This window comes from Monopterus albus, unplaced genomic scaffold (assembly GCF_001952655.1).
Source record: "Monopterus albus unplaced genomic scaffold, M_albus_1.0 scaffold129.1, whole genome shotgun sequence".
Classification (NCBI taxonomy): domain Eukaryota; kingdom Metazoa; phylum Chordata; class Actinopteri; order Synbranchiformes; family Synbranchidae; genus Monopterus; species Monopterus albus.
This window is the reverse complement of record NW_018128009.1, coordinates 355,833-374,581: the sequence shown is the minus strand read 5'-3', so window position 1 is coordinate 374,581 and position 18,749 is coordinate 355,833. Positions and strand designations below refer to the sequence as shown.

Below are 18,749 nucleotides of genomic sequence, written 5' to 3'. Positions count from 1 at the left end.
TTTAAACACTTAAGAATTGGACAAAAGAGTTCCTCAGACTGACCAGTAGCTGCGGCTTTGATATATTTTAGTGGGTATAGAAATGTATAAATATATAGATATATATATAATATATATAGTATATATGGAATATTGGTTGTTACATGCCAATATTTTATATATAATATAAGACATTGATGTTTTTGTAAATAGTTCATATTTGTAAGATTATTTCATCATAAGCTTTGCTACTATTTTGTTTTGCCAGGTTTTTAATAGACCCAGAAATCACACTAATCTACCATCAGTGCTCTCTGTGTCTTAAGCCTCCAGACCCCCCTCGAGTATTCTCACTTTCTGGGTGGGAAATATTGTCAACCTCATTCCCACTGAGAACTGTCGATATTTGGAGGCAGTTTTACTACATAAACGCTGAAAAACAAACAAAAGAAACAGGCTAACCAAAAATAAACCTTTACATATAAGGGGACTGAGGTCTTTCTAGGTCGAAGTGCACCTGATATGTGTTTGTCTCCGTGTTCGCTGTTTTTCTCCGGCCAGATCACACTGGAGTCTACGTTTGTATGTGTTTGTTATCACAGGCTTGTTATGCCTTTCTTGTGATTGTGCTAGTTGTCTAGTGTTAACTGCCAGTAAGGGTAAAGAGTGTGTTGACAGCTTGTCCTGAGTTAGTGATTGTACTTTCTCATATTGACATAACAGTAATGGGTTTTCAGATGCGCTGCTTGGATCGGGGCAGGTGGGAGTTGGCCCCGGCTTTCAGTTAAATGGAGGTGAAGTGGATGATAAGGCCCTTTTTTATATTTTTGTCTAGTTTGCGACCTGCACTGTAGTAGCAGTAGTTTTCCCTTCCCATCTGACCTGAGATCACACAGTTCAGGACCTCAGTTTAAGATAAAAGGTTTTATCAGATTCTCATCTTGCGTTCCCCTCTCATTGTTGCTATGTTTACTCTTCACCCCACACACACACCTCCCGCACACTCTCTCTCTCGCCCTCCTCAGTCTTCCTGTGGCTTCCCATTGGCTACTGAACTCACTGCTCAAAGTCAGGCTAGTGGAAATTTCCATGGTTTGTGGTTGAGGGCTGAAGAGAAATATGGAAAGTTCCAACTGTATTCAGAGTCCACAGCAGGTAGTGGAGGAAGCGGGCGGGCGGCGGGGGGGGGGTTAGCCTCTCTCTGCCTCTCTTGCTGTATGTCTGAGAGACAGATGGGGAGTGAGTGGATTTAATCCTGTTATTCTCTCTGCTGTCACATCCAGTTAGAAAGGCAGGACTCAGTGTGCAGCACCTACACTACCAGTCAAAGGTCTGGACACACTTTCCCATTCAATTGAATGGGAAAATGTGGCCAAACTGGTAGCATATGTCACTCAGGTCTGCTGCTCTTCTCCTCATGCTTCCAGTTTTGCGTCCCTGCTGGCAAAACTGATACCATCACCACATCAATGCACACATAAAAGACTGTTTTATCGCTTTTCCTTCTTAACAGTCAATTGCTAGAGATACATTGGCAGACATAGTTTCTTAAACATTGACTCATAGAGAAATGTGTTGCATTTTTCAGAGGCTTGTTTTACCTTCCAGGAATCAGAAACGTTCCTGTCAACTAGACCTTTACACAAAGCTACAGAAAGCTCGGCTGTCCTCGTCGTTAAGATCAGTAGTTCACTACAGCCATCAGTTTCACAGCAGAAAAATGCTCTTCTCTCACTTTCTAACCGTGTCAGTCAGCAACATGGGAGGGGATAGCAGATGAGTAGAAGTTAGCTTTTTTTTTTTTTTTTCTGGACAAAGAGCCGAAGGGGGGGGGGTAGCAGATGGGTAAAAGTTGGTTTTTTTTTTTTTTTTTCTGGACACAGAGCCGTGTGGTTGCCGATCCAGTTGAACAGCATTCAGCAGTTATAGTATAGCCAAAGTGTTGGCAGCTGTGGAGATCCCACAGAATTGGAGTCAGACAAAGCGGAGAAGCTGCCTACATATTTTACCAGTGCCTTCTCAAACCCAGAGCCACATCCAGACTAGTTCTACTGGCTAGTGTAACACACACCCAAACACAGACATGAGCAGGCCTCCTCGCTGTCTGTTTTTTCTACTGAGGCAGGACAGGAATAGAAATCGAAGCTGCATTATATTTGTGTTTGCCAGGTTAGAACTGTGTTCTTTGCTGGAAGAGAAGCAGAAGTATTTGGGGCAGGGTTTTTTTCTATTTAGTTATAGCTTGTTGCCAGCGTAAGGTTTGAACACTAAAGTTCACCCATTGCTTCAGCGGTGACACTGTGGACTGAGTCTGCTGTCAGCACTCAGAGGCACCTGAGGTTATGATGTAGATTTTAGCTAATTATTCTGAGGCGTTACAATCTTGGGCTTTTGTACTTTGTAAATAGTCTGTAACATAGTTTAGAAAATAAAATAGGGGGTAAAAAGATATATACAAAAATCCTCATTTGTTGTGTGTGCATGACCTAAAAATGGTGGGCTTGAGCTGGGTCACAATTCCACGCTGCATACTTATATAGTGCCCTTGACATCTCTGTTTGTACTTAATTTTCCAGTATAAACACACAACCCAGTTAGAATTAGCATGTAGCATGGCAGTGGGACGTAGCTCTCCTCTCCACCTTGGCTTAGGTTGCTTATCTCGTGGTGTTCACATGCATATGCAATTTTAAAATTAAGATGATGCCCATATCTTTGAAATATCAGATATTTATTTTATTATGAGCATTGTCATTATGTAAGAAAAACACGGTTAGCTTTTTAGTCAAGCGTTTTAGCGTGTTTGAGAGCTGAACGAGGTAAAAGCCAGGTTTGTTATTGTACAGGTGGAGTAGCTGGCGGCGAGCAGCAGGACCGTAGTTAGTTAGTTAGTTAGTAATTGCTGTCATCTTTGTGTTTGGCCAGTCTACCTCAGTGCATGTGGAGGAATCATTGTAAAGAGCCGAACTCAACCTTGTCAGTCACTCAGTATCCTGACGTTTCAAATACTGTCACTTTCATTGTACATTACCAACACTGCTGATGAATTCCTTTCCTCTGTGGTGACTAATGAAATCCCTCCACCCACTGGTTTTGTGTTTTCTCTTCTTCTTCATCCCAGGGGAAGCTCTCAGATTCCAGCAGCATGTGGATATAGTTGAGAGTACTACCTGTCATTTTATGGCAAAGCTCAATTCCAGTCATTGGAGTAGAGTTTAGAAACAACCTATTAAGTTACATAAGTATTAGCTTTCTCTTTGTGTTCTATTTATTTAATAGATTTTTTTATTAAAGGTGGCTCATCTGGCAGAGAATTGACTTTATGAACAGACAAAACATCGCTTTGGTTATTACTACAGTTTTTAAAATCACTCACAAGACACTTCCCTTCCTGGGCGCTGGAAGCAGCAGCATAGTTTTAGTGTGTGTTTCCCCCATGTTCCATGTGCACCAGTCCTCTGAACTGGATGTAGTAGCAGCTCTTCTGGTTTCTAGGGATGTGACATTAGCTTGAGTGCACATCTGTGATCACAGCTATGCTCAGCTCTGGACTCTCATGCTTTGTAAATTGAACACCCTACTCTTCTTCTGTCTGTTAGTTTATTTCTTTGTGGTCACTACAGTTGGTGTTTAAATCCCACATCTCCTCCAGTCATCTGATTATTCGTGTGTTTCTCTGTTATGATTTTTTGTCGTTTTTTTTATGTGTATTTTTTTCTACTGTGAATATCAAGAGATAACCTTTATTTTCTGTCAGTGCCATGGATTGGTTCTGTTGCAGCTGATCAGGACACTGACGTCTGGGCTGGTTTAAACATTTTAAAGAGGAGGACCTCGTCTCCCTTCTCAGCAAAGGGAAAAAAAAACCTGGACTGGGACAATCCTGTGTGCCATAAGCACTATTGACAGACAGACAAGTCTAGATTGTAACTTTTTTGACTCAGGGAGGCGGCTTGATGCTTTGTGGTTGGAGGATAAAGAGGATGAGTGGGAAGAAGAGCTATCTACCTGCCTACCTTTTATCTACTCTGACTGAAATGCAAGTTTTCAGCATCCTTGCAAACAGCAAAATGGAGATAAGCCCAAGGACAAGTTTCAAAAACACAAACCCAAATACCCTTTTCATCCACCTGAACCATTTTTTCCCTCAGAAGATGATCAGGAGTAATCTTTTCTCTCTCTCTCTCTCTCTCTCTCTCTCTCTCTGACATGATGTGGACTGGACTGCCCCCTATCTGTTGGAAAGGAACGTTGCAGGTCAGGGGTGGCAAAGCAAACAGGGCCTGCGACCCATAGTGCCTTGTTCAGACTAATGGCCCCCACCTGACCCCCCGTCCTCTGAGCAGAACCACCACTGACTAATGTGTCTCCACCGATCACAGAGGTTTTTCCACCTCCAAACATGAAATAAAAACACATGAATTATGTTTTTATGAATTTTGTTTTCTTTAATTGTAACTGCAGAGGAAAACATTCTGAACTGCTTGGAGAATCAATACTGTAATTTGGGATTATATGACAGATTTTTGTACAAAAAAAAAAAAAATCAGACTTGTTTCTCTACACTGCTAATCTCTGGCCGGATTTGTGCATGTGTAACGACTTCTCCGTACCAGCGGATATCTTGGTAATTTGACACTTGCTGACTTTGCTACCCATCAGTCGGGTGTGACAGTGACACCTCAAAGCACATGCAGTAACCCATGATTAGCAACAAATCATTGCAATCAGTTGTTCCATAATTTTCAAAAGATAAAATGATTAAATAAGCTTTTAACTGTAAATAGCAACGGATCCTCTCAGCCCCTGAATAACAAGAGCACTTGATTTAAAGAAAGGTTTGTATTATTGAACTCTGAAAACCTAAAAAGTGATTTGACAGAACATACTAGCAACACAGCGCGGGGTGAGAACAAAGCTATGTGTGCATTATTGTTTTAAAGAAAAGGAAAAAAAAGTATTACATTTTAGAGATGTTGATTTCTATTTTTTTTAGCCAAAGTAGGGAGGGCAAATATAATTACTTTTTTCACTGTAAACTTTTACTACTCTTGTACATAATGAATTTAACATTATCAATGTGTATATAACTTTTCTAAATTTAAAAGTTAGCTTTTTTTGTTTTGTTATTCGTTTCTTTGTTTGCTTTTTTTGTTCATGACACAACCCACTACACAAAAAGTGTGTCGGTCTGTAGAGCAGGAGCAGCACCACTCCAGTCTGAGGGCTGTGTAACTAGACATGAACAGTGTGCAGCCCCAAACGTTTCACAGTAAACCCTAGATTTAAACAGCTGCATGTTCTGAATGTTGGCCGACCACCCCACACAGCCAAAGCAGCGCGCGTCACCCACAAAGCCTTTTTTTGTGTCACAAACACATCACTTATCACAGATGTTATATGTATTGTTTCTGACAAGAGACGTGTGATTAGTTTGCAAAAGTGTTATTTTATGTGGAAAAACTGGAAAAGACCACTGCACATACTTTGGAAGAAGAGGTAGCATGACTGATAAAATCCCTTATAAGCTAAAATGAAAACTTCACTGATGGTTCAACTACTATACATGTTGAAGTTTAAACCTGGAGATGTTAAAGGAATAATTTGATATCTCCGGCAATATGCTCGTTTGGTTTGTGTTGGAGAGTGATATGAGGAAATCCATGTCTCTACAGCAGCCTGTTAGCATCAGGACTAGCAACAGGGGAAACGGTGAGCCAGTGGTAACCAAATCCACCTGGTTAATCAGGACAAAAAACTACTTATAACAACACGTTGCTACATTATGTACAGTTGTGTGCTGGACTATCTCTTGGATGGTAGGAGCATCATCTTAAGAGTCTGCTCTGGTTGCCTGGCAACTGGCCCAGGTATATAGTCCAGTATGTTTTTAACTTTTTTTTTTTAAATTGTTTCACAGATTAAATTATTGGAACATTTCTGAGCTTTAGAGGTGCTTCTTGTTTTCAGTCTTTACGCTGACCGTCTCTTGGCTTTGCCTTATGTTTAATATGAGAGTGTGGTCTTCACAGCCAGGCTCATTCTCTGCCAAGAAGGTGGTAAATTTCCCAAAATGTCAAACTGCTCCTTTAAGGAGTCTGAGTGTCAAAGTGACTCAGCTTCAGCCCTACGTGAATGACTGCTGAGTCAGCCTGTCAGCAATGTGATAATGAACTGTTTGTGTTATTGAATAGCAAGAGAGATGGGCGGACAGTGGGGGTGTTGCAGGTGCTAACACCCTGTGTGTTAGATGGCAAATCAGAGGAAAAGCAGCCCCTTCTCGACTTTGAAGTCATCTGTCAGTCCAGTGGTCTGCTCCAGTTTACACACCACTACTTTATATTTGTCTGAGTCAGTGGAGTTGTGTCTGTGTCGTCCTTGGTTGAAATCTTTACCATGGCTTTCTTTGTCTCTGATTGCTGCTTCTCCTCTTCCTCTGTATCTTTCCCGTCTCTCTCTCTCTCACCTCGATGCACATAGGTGGTTCCCAGAATGCTGTGTGTAGTCTTGCAGGATACCTCTTTAGCAATGTCTTTTTATTGCCAATGAATATGCTGATGTATTAATTTTGGGATGTGTTGTGTAGACATTATATTGAGACATCGGTGCGTAAGCAGACAGCAAGAGTATATGTGTGTGTGTATATACAGTCCAAACCCGCAACCCACAGAGATCGCGTCATCCCCTCACACTGGATCCAAATGTGCCATTATTTTTATGTATCACATGTAACAGCATATTGAACACACACACACACACACACAAATACATGCCTATTGTACAGGATCAAAAATGTGCCATGACTAAATGAACGTTTGACAATTTATTTTTTCTATGTTTTCAAAGGAGAGCTGAGTAGTGACATGTACAGAAAATGTTGCAATGACATGAAAATAAAAATCTTGCTGTGTGCAAATTATTCAATTAACTGTTTATATTAAAATTATGAATAAAATTATTGGAGAAAATGTTTCCTCACACTTTTTAGCACTTATGGACTGATGACAACTCAGATATAGTTGAAAGCTAATAAGCGAAATGTTTTCCCACTTGTGGAGAAAGTAGCTTTCAGTGGTGGAAGAAGTACTCAGGTAGTTTACTTAAGTAAATGTATCAGTACCACAGTGTAAAATACTCTGTTACAAGTCCTGTATTCAAAATGTAAGTACAAGTATAAAAGTATTAGCATTACCAAGAGTAAAAGTACCTGGTATGCAGAATGGCACAGTTCACATTAAGGTATATCCTATTATTTGATTAGAATTAAAGAAGCATTGTTGTGCACATCACGTTTAATGTAGCAGCTGGTAATGGCAGAGCTAATGTTAACTACCTTATGCAACAACTACTACAACAGTATATAAAGCAGTTAAAATGACCTCCACTTCAACTAGCTGCAACAAAACGCTGCATCCATGTTAATGCACCAATGACAAAAGAGGTCCTCCTGTTGTTTTGTTGCACTTACACACAGCAGGTGAAGCATCTGAATAATGTCTACCACTGTTTGTCACACTCTAGACCTGCAGCTGCTGAAAGGATCAGATTACTAACCCCCTCAAGGGCACCTTGAGAGGAAGTTACTGTTTGTTACTCATTTCCAAAATGTTTTCCAGTCAGCCAAAGATGTTTTGTGCCCACCATTTCTCCACTGTATTTAATGAAACAGCACCACACCTTGTAAATCTTTCTTTGTCACTCTCACTGTTATTTATGTCAGCGGTCATTCACACATTACAACTCTGACTAAAAGCTGATGAGTAGCGGCACAGTGTGCACCGAGGTGCCATTCTGACTGAAACCCCTACAAACACAGCTAGTTCCTCCTAAGGCTGTGCAGGGGAGCGTAACACTGCAAAAGTGCAGCACATAATATTGTAGTTCACACCTGACGGTGAGGAGATAACAGACCAGTGACTGCTATCCAATCATTAATGCATCACCTTTAGTTTGAGTGTAGTTCAGTGTCTGATTAAATCAGTCTGAGCTCTAAACACAAGCTAATGTTTGTAAGAGTCTGTGAGGTCAGAACAAAGGTTTATTGTCAAGGAACCTGGTCATTGTCAACAAAAGGCTTTGCTTCAAAACTCTTGTTGCAATTATGCTACAGTGCTCCAATCCGGTCTGTGAGCGGCAACCAGTTTCAAAGCAGCAATGTGTGAAACTGTGTGTGTGGGTTATTCAGCTGCGCAGAAAGAGGAAGCAGGGCCGAGATCCTGTGGCTGGCTTCTGACTCTGCGCTCAGGATGAGGGCAGACCTGACATTCTCGCCGAGCACAGTAAGACCTAAAGGATTTCTAACTCCTCTTTTCTGCTGTCTGAGGCTTATTTTGGTGATCAGACAGAATTAAAGCTGCCACCTGTTGCTTATCATCCAATGTAAGTAGTTTCTTTTGTTTTTCTGAGTTTTGTCATCAACCTTTCTAGGTTTCATATAGTCCTCTACACTTGGACCCGATTCATTCGTTGCATTTGTTCATGCATTGCCTTAAATGTGAGCAGATTTTCTACAGTAGAATTGTGGTTTTAATACATTTCCACTTGCCTTCTCCATGTCAGTGTTGCTTCTTTCCCAGACTGTGGGAAAGTACAGCGATATTTCCACTTGACTCTCATTCATTGTTACACTAGTGTAAAGTAAGAAACCCAGTCTAACGGCAGGAGCAGTGAAAAATATATCCTCTCCCGTCCAGTTATCATGCTTGTGCCCATGCAGTTCAGTTTTAAATAATTTCAGGTTGCTTTCACAACATTAATAAAAGATATGGTTGTTTGTGTCCCTGTGACTCAGAACAAGAAAAAAAATCGCCCTACTCTTTCACTGCATGTACTTCCTTCTCTTTTTCTGTTCCTGCCCTGTTTCTCTGAAACAGTCATCTGGAGCAATGAAAACAAGTTTTTCCCAGTGGTGTTGTACTGGAATGCATTATATTCAGAGGCGTCTTTATATTTTTATCCTCCCCAACATATATGAGAGGGTCAGAATATTAGGAACACCTCTGAATAAAGTGGCTGGTGAACATATATGTTGAGTTACAGAGAAGAAGTTGTTGTCTAACACCCCCACCTGCTCCTGATGATAATTTTAAAGTAAAACTGAAAGCTTAAAACAGCAAATGAGCTTCTATTCTATTCTGGAATAATAAAGAATTCAAAGTTTTCACCGTATCCAAAGCAAAACATGCCATCTTTTGCACCTCTTTTTCCGTTTCTGCATCTGCATCTCCTCCCACTGTCACTTTTTCTCCTTTCATTCCACTGGAGTCTCTTGGGAGGGTGATCCCCAACCGGCACCTCCCTGAGCCTAGTCGTGGACTCTCCCTCTCTCTCCCTCTCTCTCTCTCTCTTTCTCGATTCCCCCCCCCACCCCCCCGCTGGGTGCCAGAGCTCCAGTTTGAGTGAGCTACAGTTTCAGCTGGCCTCCCCGCTGTCTTGCTGCTATGGCGGACTCTCCTCTTAACAACTCCTGGCCCTCCTTCTCCAAACTCTGGATGAAGAGATGGTCCTTCAAGAGAGGTACTTTGGGGCTGGTGGGTGTTAATTTGGGGTATGTTTTAGGTGTCTTTTGCTTGAAGGATAGCACAGAGTGAAGAGTGAGAGAAAAACCTGTATACAGAGAAAAGGTTGGTGTCATCCAGCAGAACTCTAGGACTGGTTGTGACCCTGGTGCGTTATTGTACGAGCATGGAATATAGCTCTCTTGGCTCTCTTTTTTCTTCTTCTTAACCCTATTCAATTGTTTTCATAAAGTTGTTGTTCACCATCTTGACCTGGCTGTGGTTTGTGGTGGATGATATTTAAAAATGTTTGAGAGTTTGCTGCGAGGTTCAGAGTAATTTCTAACCCTGGTCCACTGAATAAAATGTGAGACTGTGCAAATGTCACAATGCATCCTTGAATTTACAAAGAAATCTCTGATTTGATATTATCATTTTTGCCTTGGTCATGTTGCTAACCTGTAGATTTAGCAGCCTAAAGGAAGAGTATGATTTTGGTGTTTTCTGAGTAAATCAATTTAAAAACTCCTGTGTCCACGGAGAAAAATACTGATAGATGGAGCTTTTTACAAACCACAGATGCAACAACTCAAAATTTTTTGTTCATGTTACACTCACACCCCACTTTGTAACAGACACAGCTTGAGTTACTTCATGTTCTTTGTTTCCATGCTGCTATCTTCAGAGGACTATGACATTTTAAACATAAAGAAGCCATGTAGGAAGCTTCCCTTTTACTTCAGCCGTAGCATTTGTGTAACTCAGCTCTTTGAGACAATAGTCAGGCGCATTTCTGATCAAAGAGGAGCTGCAAGATGACAGTTGTTTTGATGTGTGCTTCAACCTCAGATCTAACCGCCTCTGTGTTCTGTTTTCACAAACCCTCAACATCTGTCATACGTGTTCACCCGCCCAGCTACTGAATGGTCACAGTGACCTTAAGCCAAACGATGTGTTCCAGAGGCAAAGTAAAATAAAGTAGTCAATTAATTTTCAAGTACTGAAAGATATATTTATTGTGATACAAGTCAGATATTTATCTTGCCATCTGTGATTTCTATAGTTGGGTACCACATTGGCTCAGTGTGTCCTTCAGCAGAAGGACCTTAATCATACTGAGAAACATGTTTGTTGTACTGGTGTCTTTGTTGAAAACACATCTCCACATCTGTGCTTCTTATAATAACTAATCATTCACATGGTAGATAATCAGCTGAACGTACCATATGATCCCCAAACTCCTCTTGTGATTGTTGTGGACTGTAGCGTCGCATGAACAGTACAGTAAGCTTCGTGACAAACATGTGCTCTCATTTCCTTCCTCTCACGTTTGCTCAAATGTTCTACCTTTAGCATGACCTGACACACTAACCACAGAGTGTTGCACATACCGGCTTTGTCTTTCACACTCTGCATACTTAAATATATGTTTCTCATATATCTTGCTACATTATATACAGTGGTGTGAAAAAGTGTTTGCCCCCTTACTGATTTCTTATCTTTTTGCATGTTTGTCACACTGTAATGTTTCAGATCGTCAAACAAATTTATATATTAGTCAAAGATAACACAAGTAAACACATCATGCAGTTTTTAAATGAAGGTTTTTATTATTAAGGGAAAACAAAATCCAAAACTATAGAGCCCTGTGTGAACAAGTGTTTGCCCCCCTGTCAAAACACTGGTTTATCGCACCTGAGTTCAATTTCTCTTGCCACACCTGTTCGCAATCAAGAAATCACTTAAATAGGACCTGCCTGACAAAGTGAAGTAGACCAAAAGATCCTCAAAAGCTAGACATCATGCCGAGATCCAAAGAAATTCAAAAACAAATGAGAAAGAGAATAATGGAGCTCTATCAGTCCGGAAAAGGTTATAAAGCCATTTCTAAAGCTTTGGGACGGCAGCGAACCACAGTGAGAGCCATTATCCACAAATGGCGAAAACATGGAACAGTGGAGAACCTTCCCAGGAGTGGCCGGCCGACCAAAATTACCCCAAGAGCACAGCGACAACTCATCCAAGAGGTCACAAAAGACCCCACAACAACATCCAAAGAACTGCAGGCCTCACTTGCCTCAGTTAAGGTGAGTGTTCATGACTCCACCATAAGAAAGAGACTGGGCAAAAATGGTTTGCATGGCAGAGTTCCAAGACAAAAACCACTGCTGAGCAAAAAGAACATAAAGGCTCGTCTCAGTTTTGCCAGAAAACATCTTGATGATCCCCAAGACTTTTGGGATAATACTCTGTGGACAGACGAGACAAAAGTTGAACTTTTTGGAAGGTGTGTGTCCCATTATGTGTGGCGTAAAAGTAACACCGCATTTCAGAAAAAGAACATCATACCAACAGTAAAATATGGTGGTGGTAGTGTGATGGTCTGGGGCTGTTTTGCTGCTTCCGGCCCTGGAAGACATGCTGTGATAAGTGGAACCATGAATTCTGCTGTGTACCAAAATATCCTGAAGGAGAATGTCCGGCCATCCGTTTGTGACCTCAAGCTGAAGCGAACTTGGGTTCTGCAGCAGGACAATGATCCAAAGCACACCAGCAAGTCCACTTCTGAATGGCTGAAGAAAAACAAAATGAAGACTTTGGAGTGGCCTAGTCAAAGTCCTGACCTGAATCCAATTGAGATGCTGTGGCATGACCTTAAAAAGGCAGTTCATGCCCGAAAACCCTCCAATGTGGCTGACTTACAACCATTCTGCCAAGATGAGTGGGCCAAAATTCCTCCACAGCGCTGTGGAAGACTCATGGCAAGTTATCGAAAACGCTTGATTGCAGTTGTTGCTGCTAAGGGTGGCCCAACCAGTTATTAGGTTTAGGGGGCAAACACTTGTTCACACAGGGCTCTATAGTTTTGGATTTTGTTTTCCCTTAATAATAAAAACCTTCATTTAAAACCTGCATGATGTGTTTACTTGTGTTATCTTTGACTAATATATAAATTTGTTTGACGATCTGAAACATTACAGTGTGACAAACATGCAAAAAGATAAGAAATCAGTAAGGGGGCAAACACTTTTTCACACCACTGTATAAGTAAAGTACCTGTTGTATAAAACACTACATTGCCTTTTAAGTGGCTAAACGGTTTAAACATTTTGAGGAGTAAAAGAACATAATTTTGCATTTATTAAACTTTAGTCAAGAAAAATCCTCACCAACCTGGTTTGACTTTTTTCTACTAAAAACAACTTAAGTTATGTAAATTCAGTATAACAGTAGATCTACTGTTGGGCATTTGTCAGGTAAATTCATTTATCTAGCCAAAATCACAATTTTGTCTTATAATAAGCCTTTTAATCTTTGCAACATATGTCCTTCAATCATAAAAAATGTGAGAAACCCCAGGAAGAACAGCAGAAAAGAGACCTAGGATGACACCTGCAATCTGTACCACATGTGGAATCAACGAAGTTACAGTAAGCGAGTTACTAGCAGATCACCGTTTGTTCTGTGAAGCCAAACAATGGGAACACAGCTGATCAGAACAGTGCCAAAACAGTTTAGGAGACACACGCACACTCAAACAGACAGACACACTTATGTTTCATCCCTGTGTGATGTACTAACAGATATGAGAGGCTAACCATAAAAGGCTACAGCAGCTCAGCGGGACTGTGTCAAGCAGCCACTGCAGCGTCTGTACCGAGTGTCTGAGTTTACACTTACCACGAGTGGGATATGGATGCAAACAAACTCTTCCTCCAGCAGGGACATTGCCATTCCCACAGCCTCAGTCGGTGATTTAGTACAATAGAAAATAGATCTACTGTGCGTCTGTCTGGGTGTTTATGTGAGAGCATCTCTGGCTGTCGCACTGAAGAGAATGGATGCTCTTGGTTTATAGCAGGACATGTTGCAGGACTCAGAGTGTGGTCCATCTGCATTTTATCTCACTGCACAGTGCTATCTGAGATCTCTTACTGGAAGTGACTGTTGGTTATATCACTGGCAGCAGACAGATAGTGCTCCCCAACTTGAGTGTCAGTCCCACAGAGCCTAATGGAGTGTTTTGTTTTATGTTGTATCTGCTTGTTTGGATGACTACAGTTAGTCAGTTAGTTAAAGCTACACTATGTAACTTTTGTTTCAAATATTTTTGTTGTAGCAATCTGCTCCAAAACTTGTCATAATGTGGAGAGGTCCAGTCAAAGCCTCCTGTGACCCAGACCCACTGAACGCCACTGACAGCAGGCAGAGGTTTTAGCTTCTAAACGTTTTTGAGCAAGATTGACCCCTCTACCCAATCAGGGATTTTCAATTGTTTCTGCTTGATCATTAAGTTTTGTTGCATTCTCATTTACTGTAATTTCATAATGACAATATGTGAAGAGCTGGGCCGAGTGTGGTGGAGTGTAGCAGATCGTAGTAGAGAAGAGTGGACTGATTTGGAGTTTCATGCTAGTGCTACTTTAAGTTACATACTGTAGCTTTAAACCTTATTTAGTCTCACTGAGCTCAAGATCACTTTTGCAAGAGCAAATAAGATGCAGCATGAAGCATAAGCCGCACAACAAACTTCATACACACAGACACATTAAAATTAGAATATCTGCAAGAAAAGCTATAAAGAACATAACCAATAGTGCTAAATAGCTTTAGGGGTGGCTGTGGATCAGGAGATAGAGTGGGTCGCCTCCTAACTGGAAGGCTGGTGGTTTGATTTCCGGCTTCTCCTATTGACGTGTCCTTGAGCAAGACATTGAACCCCCCCTGCTGCTCCCAGTGATAACACTGGTGTGTGAATGTGTGAGTGCTTGGGAGTGCAGCTGGGTGAATGGCCAAATAGTGTGAAAGCACTTAGTGTGCTGGAAAGCATAGAAAAGCCCTTTACAAGTGTAAGACCATTTACCATAAGACAATATATATCAGTTCTGCTGATGCCTTCTATAGATGTCAGTGATGAGCTTTTCATATAACTGAACTTAAGTGTGATTTCATCCAGTGCTTTTGGCAGCAACGTGAGTAAACAGAACATGTCCATTATCTAATGTAACTGAGTTACTATAATGGCTCATATAATTATTTTTCTGGTTTTAAGGCTGCTCTTAGAATTATTATTATACTAATAATTAGCACTGTTGCTTCACACTAAGACGGTTCTGGTTACAAGCCACAGCTGTTTTAAGCATAAAGCCTCTAACAACTGTAGCATTACCACCAAATGACAGGCATACAAAGTCAGCAGTTACAGCAGCTACTGTAGAACATAGCAAAGAATGTCAGCCTATCTTATGGTGAGCCTTGGGTTCACAGGAGGCATCCTTTGTGAAAAGAGGATTATGTACCCTGTCGTGTCTGTGGTTGTGCACTAGTCAGATGGTTACAACGTGGCTGAAATCTAACAGAGAGTGTGATATTTCAGACACCACAAGCCACCAACAGGTTTATTTTATATGTAAGAAATGTTTCAGTAATACAGTTGTTACCTCAGACATGTGTTACCAAGCTCCATGTGCTGATGTACTGTACATCTCCTTCATGTACTTATAGTATATTATATTCTATACCACGAGCTAGCAGTGTCTCAGGCCCCTGAGAGCTCAGTGACGGATTCATGACTGTGGTTTGTGGCATCATGGGACTCAAGGAAAGTGGAAATGTAAATGAGCTTTCAGTGAGAGGCTGGGTCAGGGATTGATAATGAGCATTTCTTCCATCATACACAAAATCGCTTCAATCGATTACACAGGTGTCATGTACCTGTTGAAACCCACCTAGTCTGCCTTTCTTGGTGTTCTTGTTCTCATCGTATCCATTATGTTTCAGCATCAGAGTGCAAGCCATGTAGTCAGCCCAGTGGCTCTCCCAGTGCCCAACTCAGAGTCCAGCCTCATGCTCCCAGTGGGAAAGGATCTTCCTCCTCTCTGTCCCCTGCATCTATAGCTGAGGATGTGTTCTTCGCTGGCACCAGTGACGACCAGGTTTGTTTTCTTCTGGATAAGCTTTATATTCCAACTTCTTTGTTTCCTGTTTGTCCCTTCCCTTTTTAGCCATGCTAGCAACATGGCTCCAGGGATGTTGGTCTATCCTCTTTAGGTTGGTCCCCCACTGTAATCTAGGCTGAAACACCTCAACAACCACTGAGTGGATTGCAACCAAATGTTGTACATGCATTTGTTGTTCCCAGATGCACCCTATCCCAATGACATGAAATGTGGTGCAGACATTTGAGTCACCAAAGGATGAAGTGTAATAATGCTGACTCTCATATAGTGTCATCATCAGGTCAAAATTTCATGCAAACAAATGTTTGCATGTGAACCCTTGTAAATAAGAATGCAAACATGCCTGTAAAACATCACTGTTTTAGAAGTGTGACTGTGATGAGCATGCTGATGTGATCATTTAGCTCAAAGCACCACTGTGCCTAAGTACTAAGCTACATGCATCATGGCGGTAGACCCTATCTCTTGAATCTTGGATTGCAGCTGAGATCTCTGTTCTCCATGTCTATCCTCTTTTTCTCTCTTTCTCCTCTGTGGCTCCATTTTGGCTTTTCACCTCTTGCAGGATACATGTTCAGTAGTCAGTGACTACGACTGCCCTGGTGTGGAGGTGAACAGCAGTGTGGAGGACCTACTGGGCTTCAACTCCTCTCTCAGAGACTCTGAGTACTTCAAAGACTTGGAAGGAGGCATACCGAATTCACAGCCTGCTGCATCCACAGTAACCACAGTCCCCGATACCCACACTCACACTGTTGGCTTACAGGTGTCTCTATACACAGACGCTCCTGTCAATAACCAACCTGTACAGCCTCCTTGGGTCAGTGCTTCATCACCACCGTACTGTACACAGCCTGCTGAGGAACCTCATCACAGCTTTGTGATCACTCACCTCAGTCCTAAGTTATTGCCAGAGTGTATCATTGATGGTGCAGACTCCACTGGCTCTGCAGTGGGGCTTAGCTTGACAATAAATCTGAATGGACTATTGGGATCAATGGAAGCAGCAAAAGGAATAACAGTGTCGGAGGAAGTAAAGGAGAAAACTACAATGGATTTAGATAGTGACTCCGATGAGAACAGCTTTCCTATCCTGGTCAGATCAATGTCAACATCCCGAAGGCACAGCTGGGGCGTCCCCCTGTCTCCCATTAATCTGGGGAGGAGGTAAGATGGATGAACAGATGACAAGGTGGAAGGTTGTTAAAGATGGATGAAAATAATTTTTATAATAACTACAATATAAAGTCAAACTGAACTTTGCTTATAATCCTCAATTTAAGTCTTTCCTTCTCTACATAATACGAGGAACTTTGCTTTAGTATCATCCAGCACTAGCCGTTGCCACACTCACTGTGCTATTTAACTGTTTCTGGTGGTTTAGGTCACAGCTTTTTAACATTATACAGTTAAGAAACCTTAGAAATATGAATATGAACAGTACATCAAAATATCTTAGGAGAAACAAAATCGAAAAAGAAAACTAAACACAGGCCATAAGAGTGTCACACTCATATGTTTTGTATGCTTGCTGCTGTGCTGTCTTGCCAGACTGAGCCTAGATACCAACGCTATGGACAGCGATGGAGAGAAAGAGGATGATGAGGAGAGACAGAATAGCATCTTCCTCTCCACCAAACAGCAGACACACAGCTGCACAGCCTGTCCTGAGGATGAGCCAGATGGTCCCAGGGCTGGGGTCCCCTGTCCGGGAGTCAGGGTCACGAGCATGGTAATGAGAAATACACACTATGAGTAAAAGATAAAGTTGGAGATATTTTATAGTTCTGTTATGATCACAATTTTAGTCTAAACTCTAATCTCAGGACCAAAACCGGCTACAAAATCTACTAAAGTAAACAAAAATGACTACATGTAAATTGCCAGCTGATCAATACTAGTCAAAGCAAATGTTATCATCATGTATGTGTCTGTTGTATGTTGATAAAACAGAGCAGTTGTGCTTGTGACATACACGGTGTTTATTCTTCACTGTTTTCAGGCCGGTGGGAGACATCTCTACTCCCGCTCAGAGATCCTGGCCACAGATGAGTGTTCCCGTGCTGCACACATTTCTCGTATTGTACAGACGTCCAAACAAGCTGCAAGGGCAGCAGGAAGTGGGTCTGAGTGTTTGTTCCTGTTGAGTACATATGTGTTGTGTGTATTACACTCAGCAGATGGCTGGTTTCATCATGTTTGATCTTTTCTTCTTTCTCGCCCGTAGCAGAGGAGTTTGACCCTGAAGAAAACCTCCATTCTACTGAAGGACAGAGCCATATGTAAGTCTCAGTCTGTAGCATAATCAGTTACATCCACAAAGCCTTTTGTGACTTGTAAAATGTGGTGGAATATTTATTTTCTCAATTTCAAGAAGATGCTTTTGTTTGACTAGCAGCTGAGGTTTGATTATGCATGAAAGAAAAAAGAGACACTCCTCTAGTTTGATTCATAGGAGGCAGCTGCTGATGCATACTGTATCTGCTGCTTTTGACTGGTGCAGTACAGCAGGGTACACACTGTTCTGTAGTTGTAAATTGTTATAGTCTGGTAGAGCTTTCTACCTTCTGCATAACAGAGGGGCTTTCCCCTTTCCCTTCTGACATTTCTGCTCCATGTCATATGTCTGCAACCTCCTCCTCCCACAGTCATCTCTCCCAGCTCCTTAGATGGCCCCTCAGTATGCAGTGTGTATAGCATATGTCCAGTATGTGTGCTTAAGTGACTGTGAATGTGCCTGTGTCTGGTGATTGTGTGGATGCAACAGAAAAGAGAGGATTCTTCTCTAAATCACTCTTTGACACTCAGCTCCCAGCAGTCTCGCTCTCTCCTCTCCTCTTGCAGTCCCCACTCAGCTTTAGTGTCTTGTTTGTCATAGGCTGAAGGTACAGAAAGTTCTGCAGGAGCTAAAGCTTTACCATGGGTAAGTAAACAGGAGAAAGAGGTCTGCTGTTACAAATGCCACACCAGTTTTTTTAAAGCAGCAGCAGGGCAGCCCAGGAGAACCACTACATTGCACTGTATGTGTGTGTGTGTATACTGTATTGTACTGTAATGTGCAGCCATGTTTTTGGAATGTGTGCTTGCATGTGCCTGTTTGTGCACTCACACAATATATCATTATCCCTGAAATAATAACAAGTGTCGGTGGAGCACTAGACATTTTTTGATTTCACAAAATCCCCAGCTGATGTTGAACTCACCTGACAATGAGACCCAGTTCACTATGCTACACTCTCAGATTGTCTTTGTTTTTTTCAACATTATTTACTTCTGTGGTAATACAAGTCTCTTATTACAAGTTTTCGGAATG

At 41.6% G+C, this 18,749-nt stretch overlaps 1 protein-coding gene across 1 annotated transcript in view; it reads left to right on the top strand.

Annotated features, from left to right (window-relative positions):
• The first annotated feature begins 15,127 nt into the window (after positions 1-15,127).
• Positions 15,128-18,749, top strand: part of arhgef18b (rho/rac guanine nucleotide exchange factor (GEF) 18b) — a 36,094-nt gene continuing 32,472 nt past the window's right edge. The window contains 5 exon segments of the mRNA XM_020613006.1: positions 15,128-15,412; positions 16,002-16,603; positions 16,988-17,168; positions 17,439-17,556; positions 17,664-17,718. Coding sequence (XP_020468662.1) covers positions 16,434-16,603; positions 16,988-17,168; positions 17,439-17,556; positions 17,664-17,718 — 524 coding nt within the window. The 5' untranslated portion in view covers positions 15,128-15,412; positions 16,002-16,433.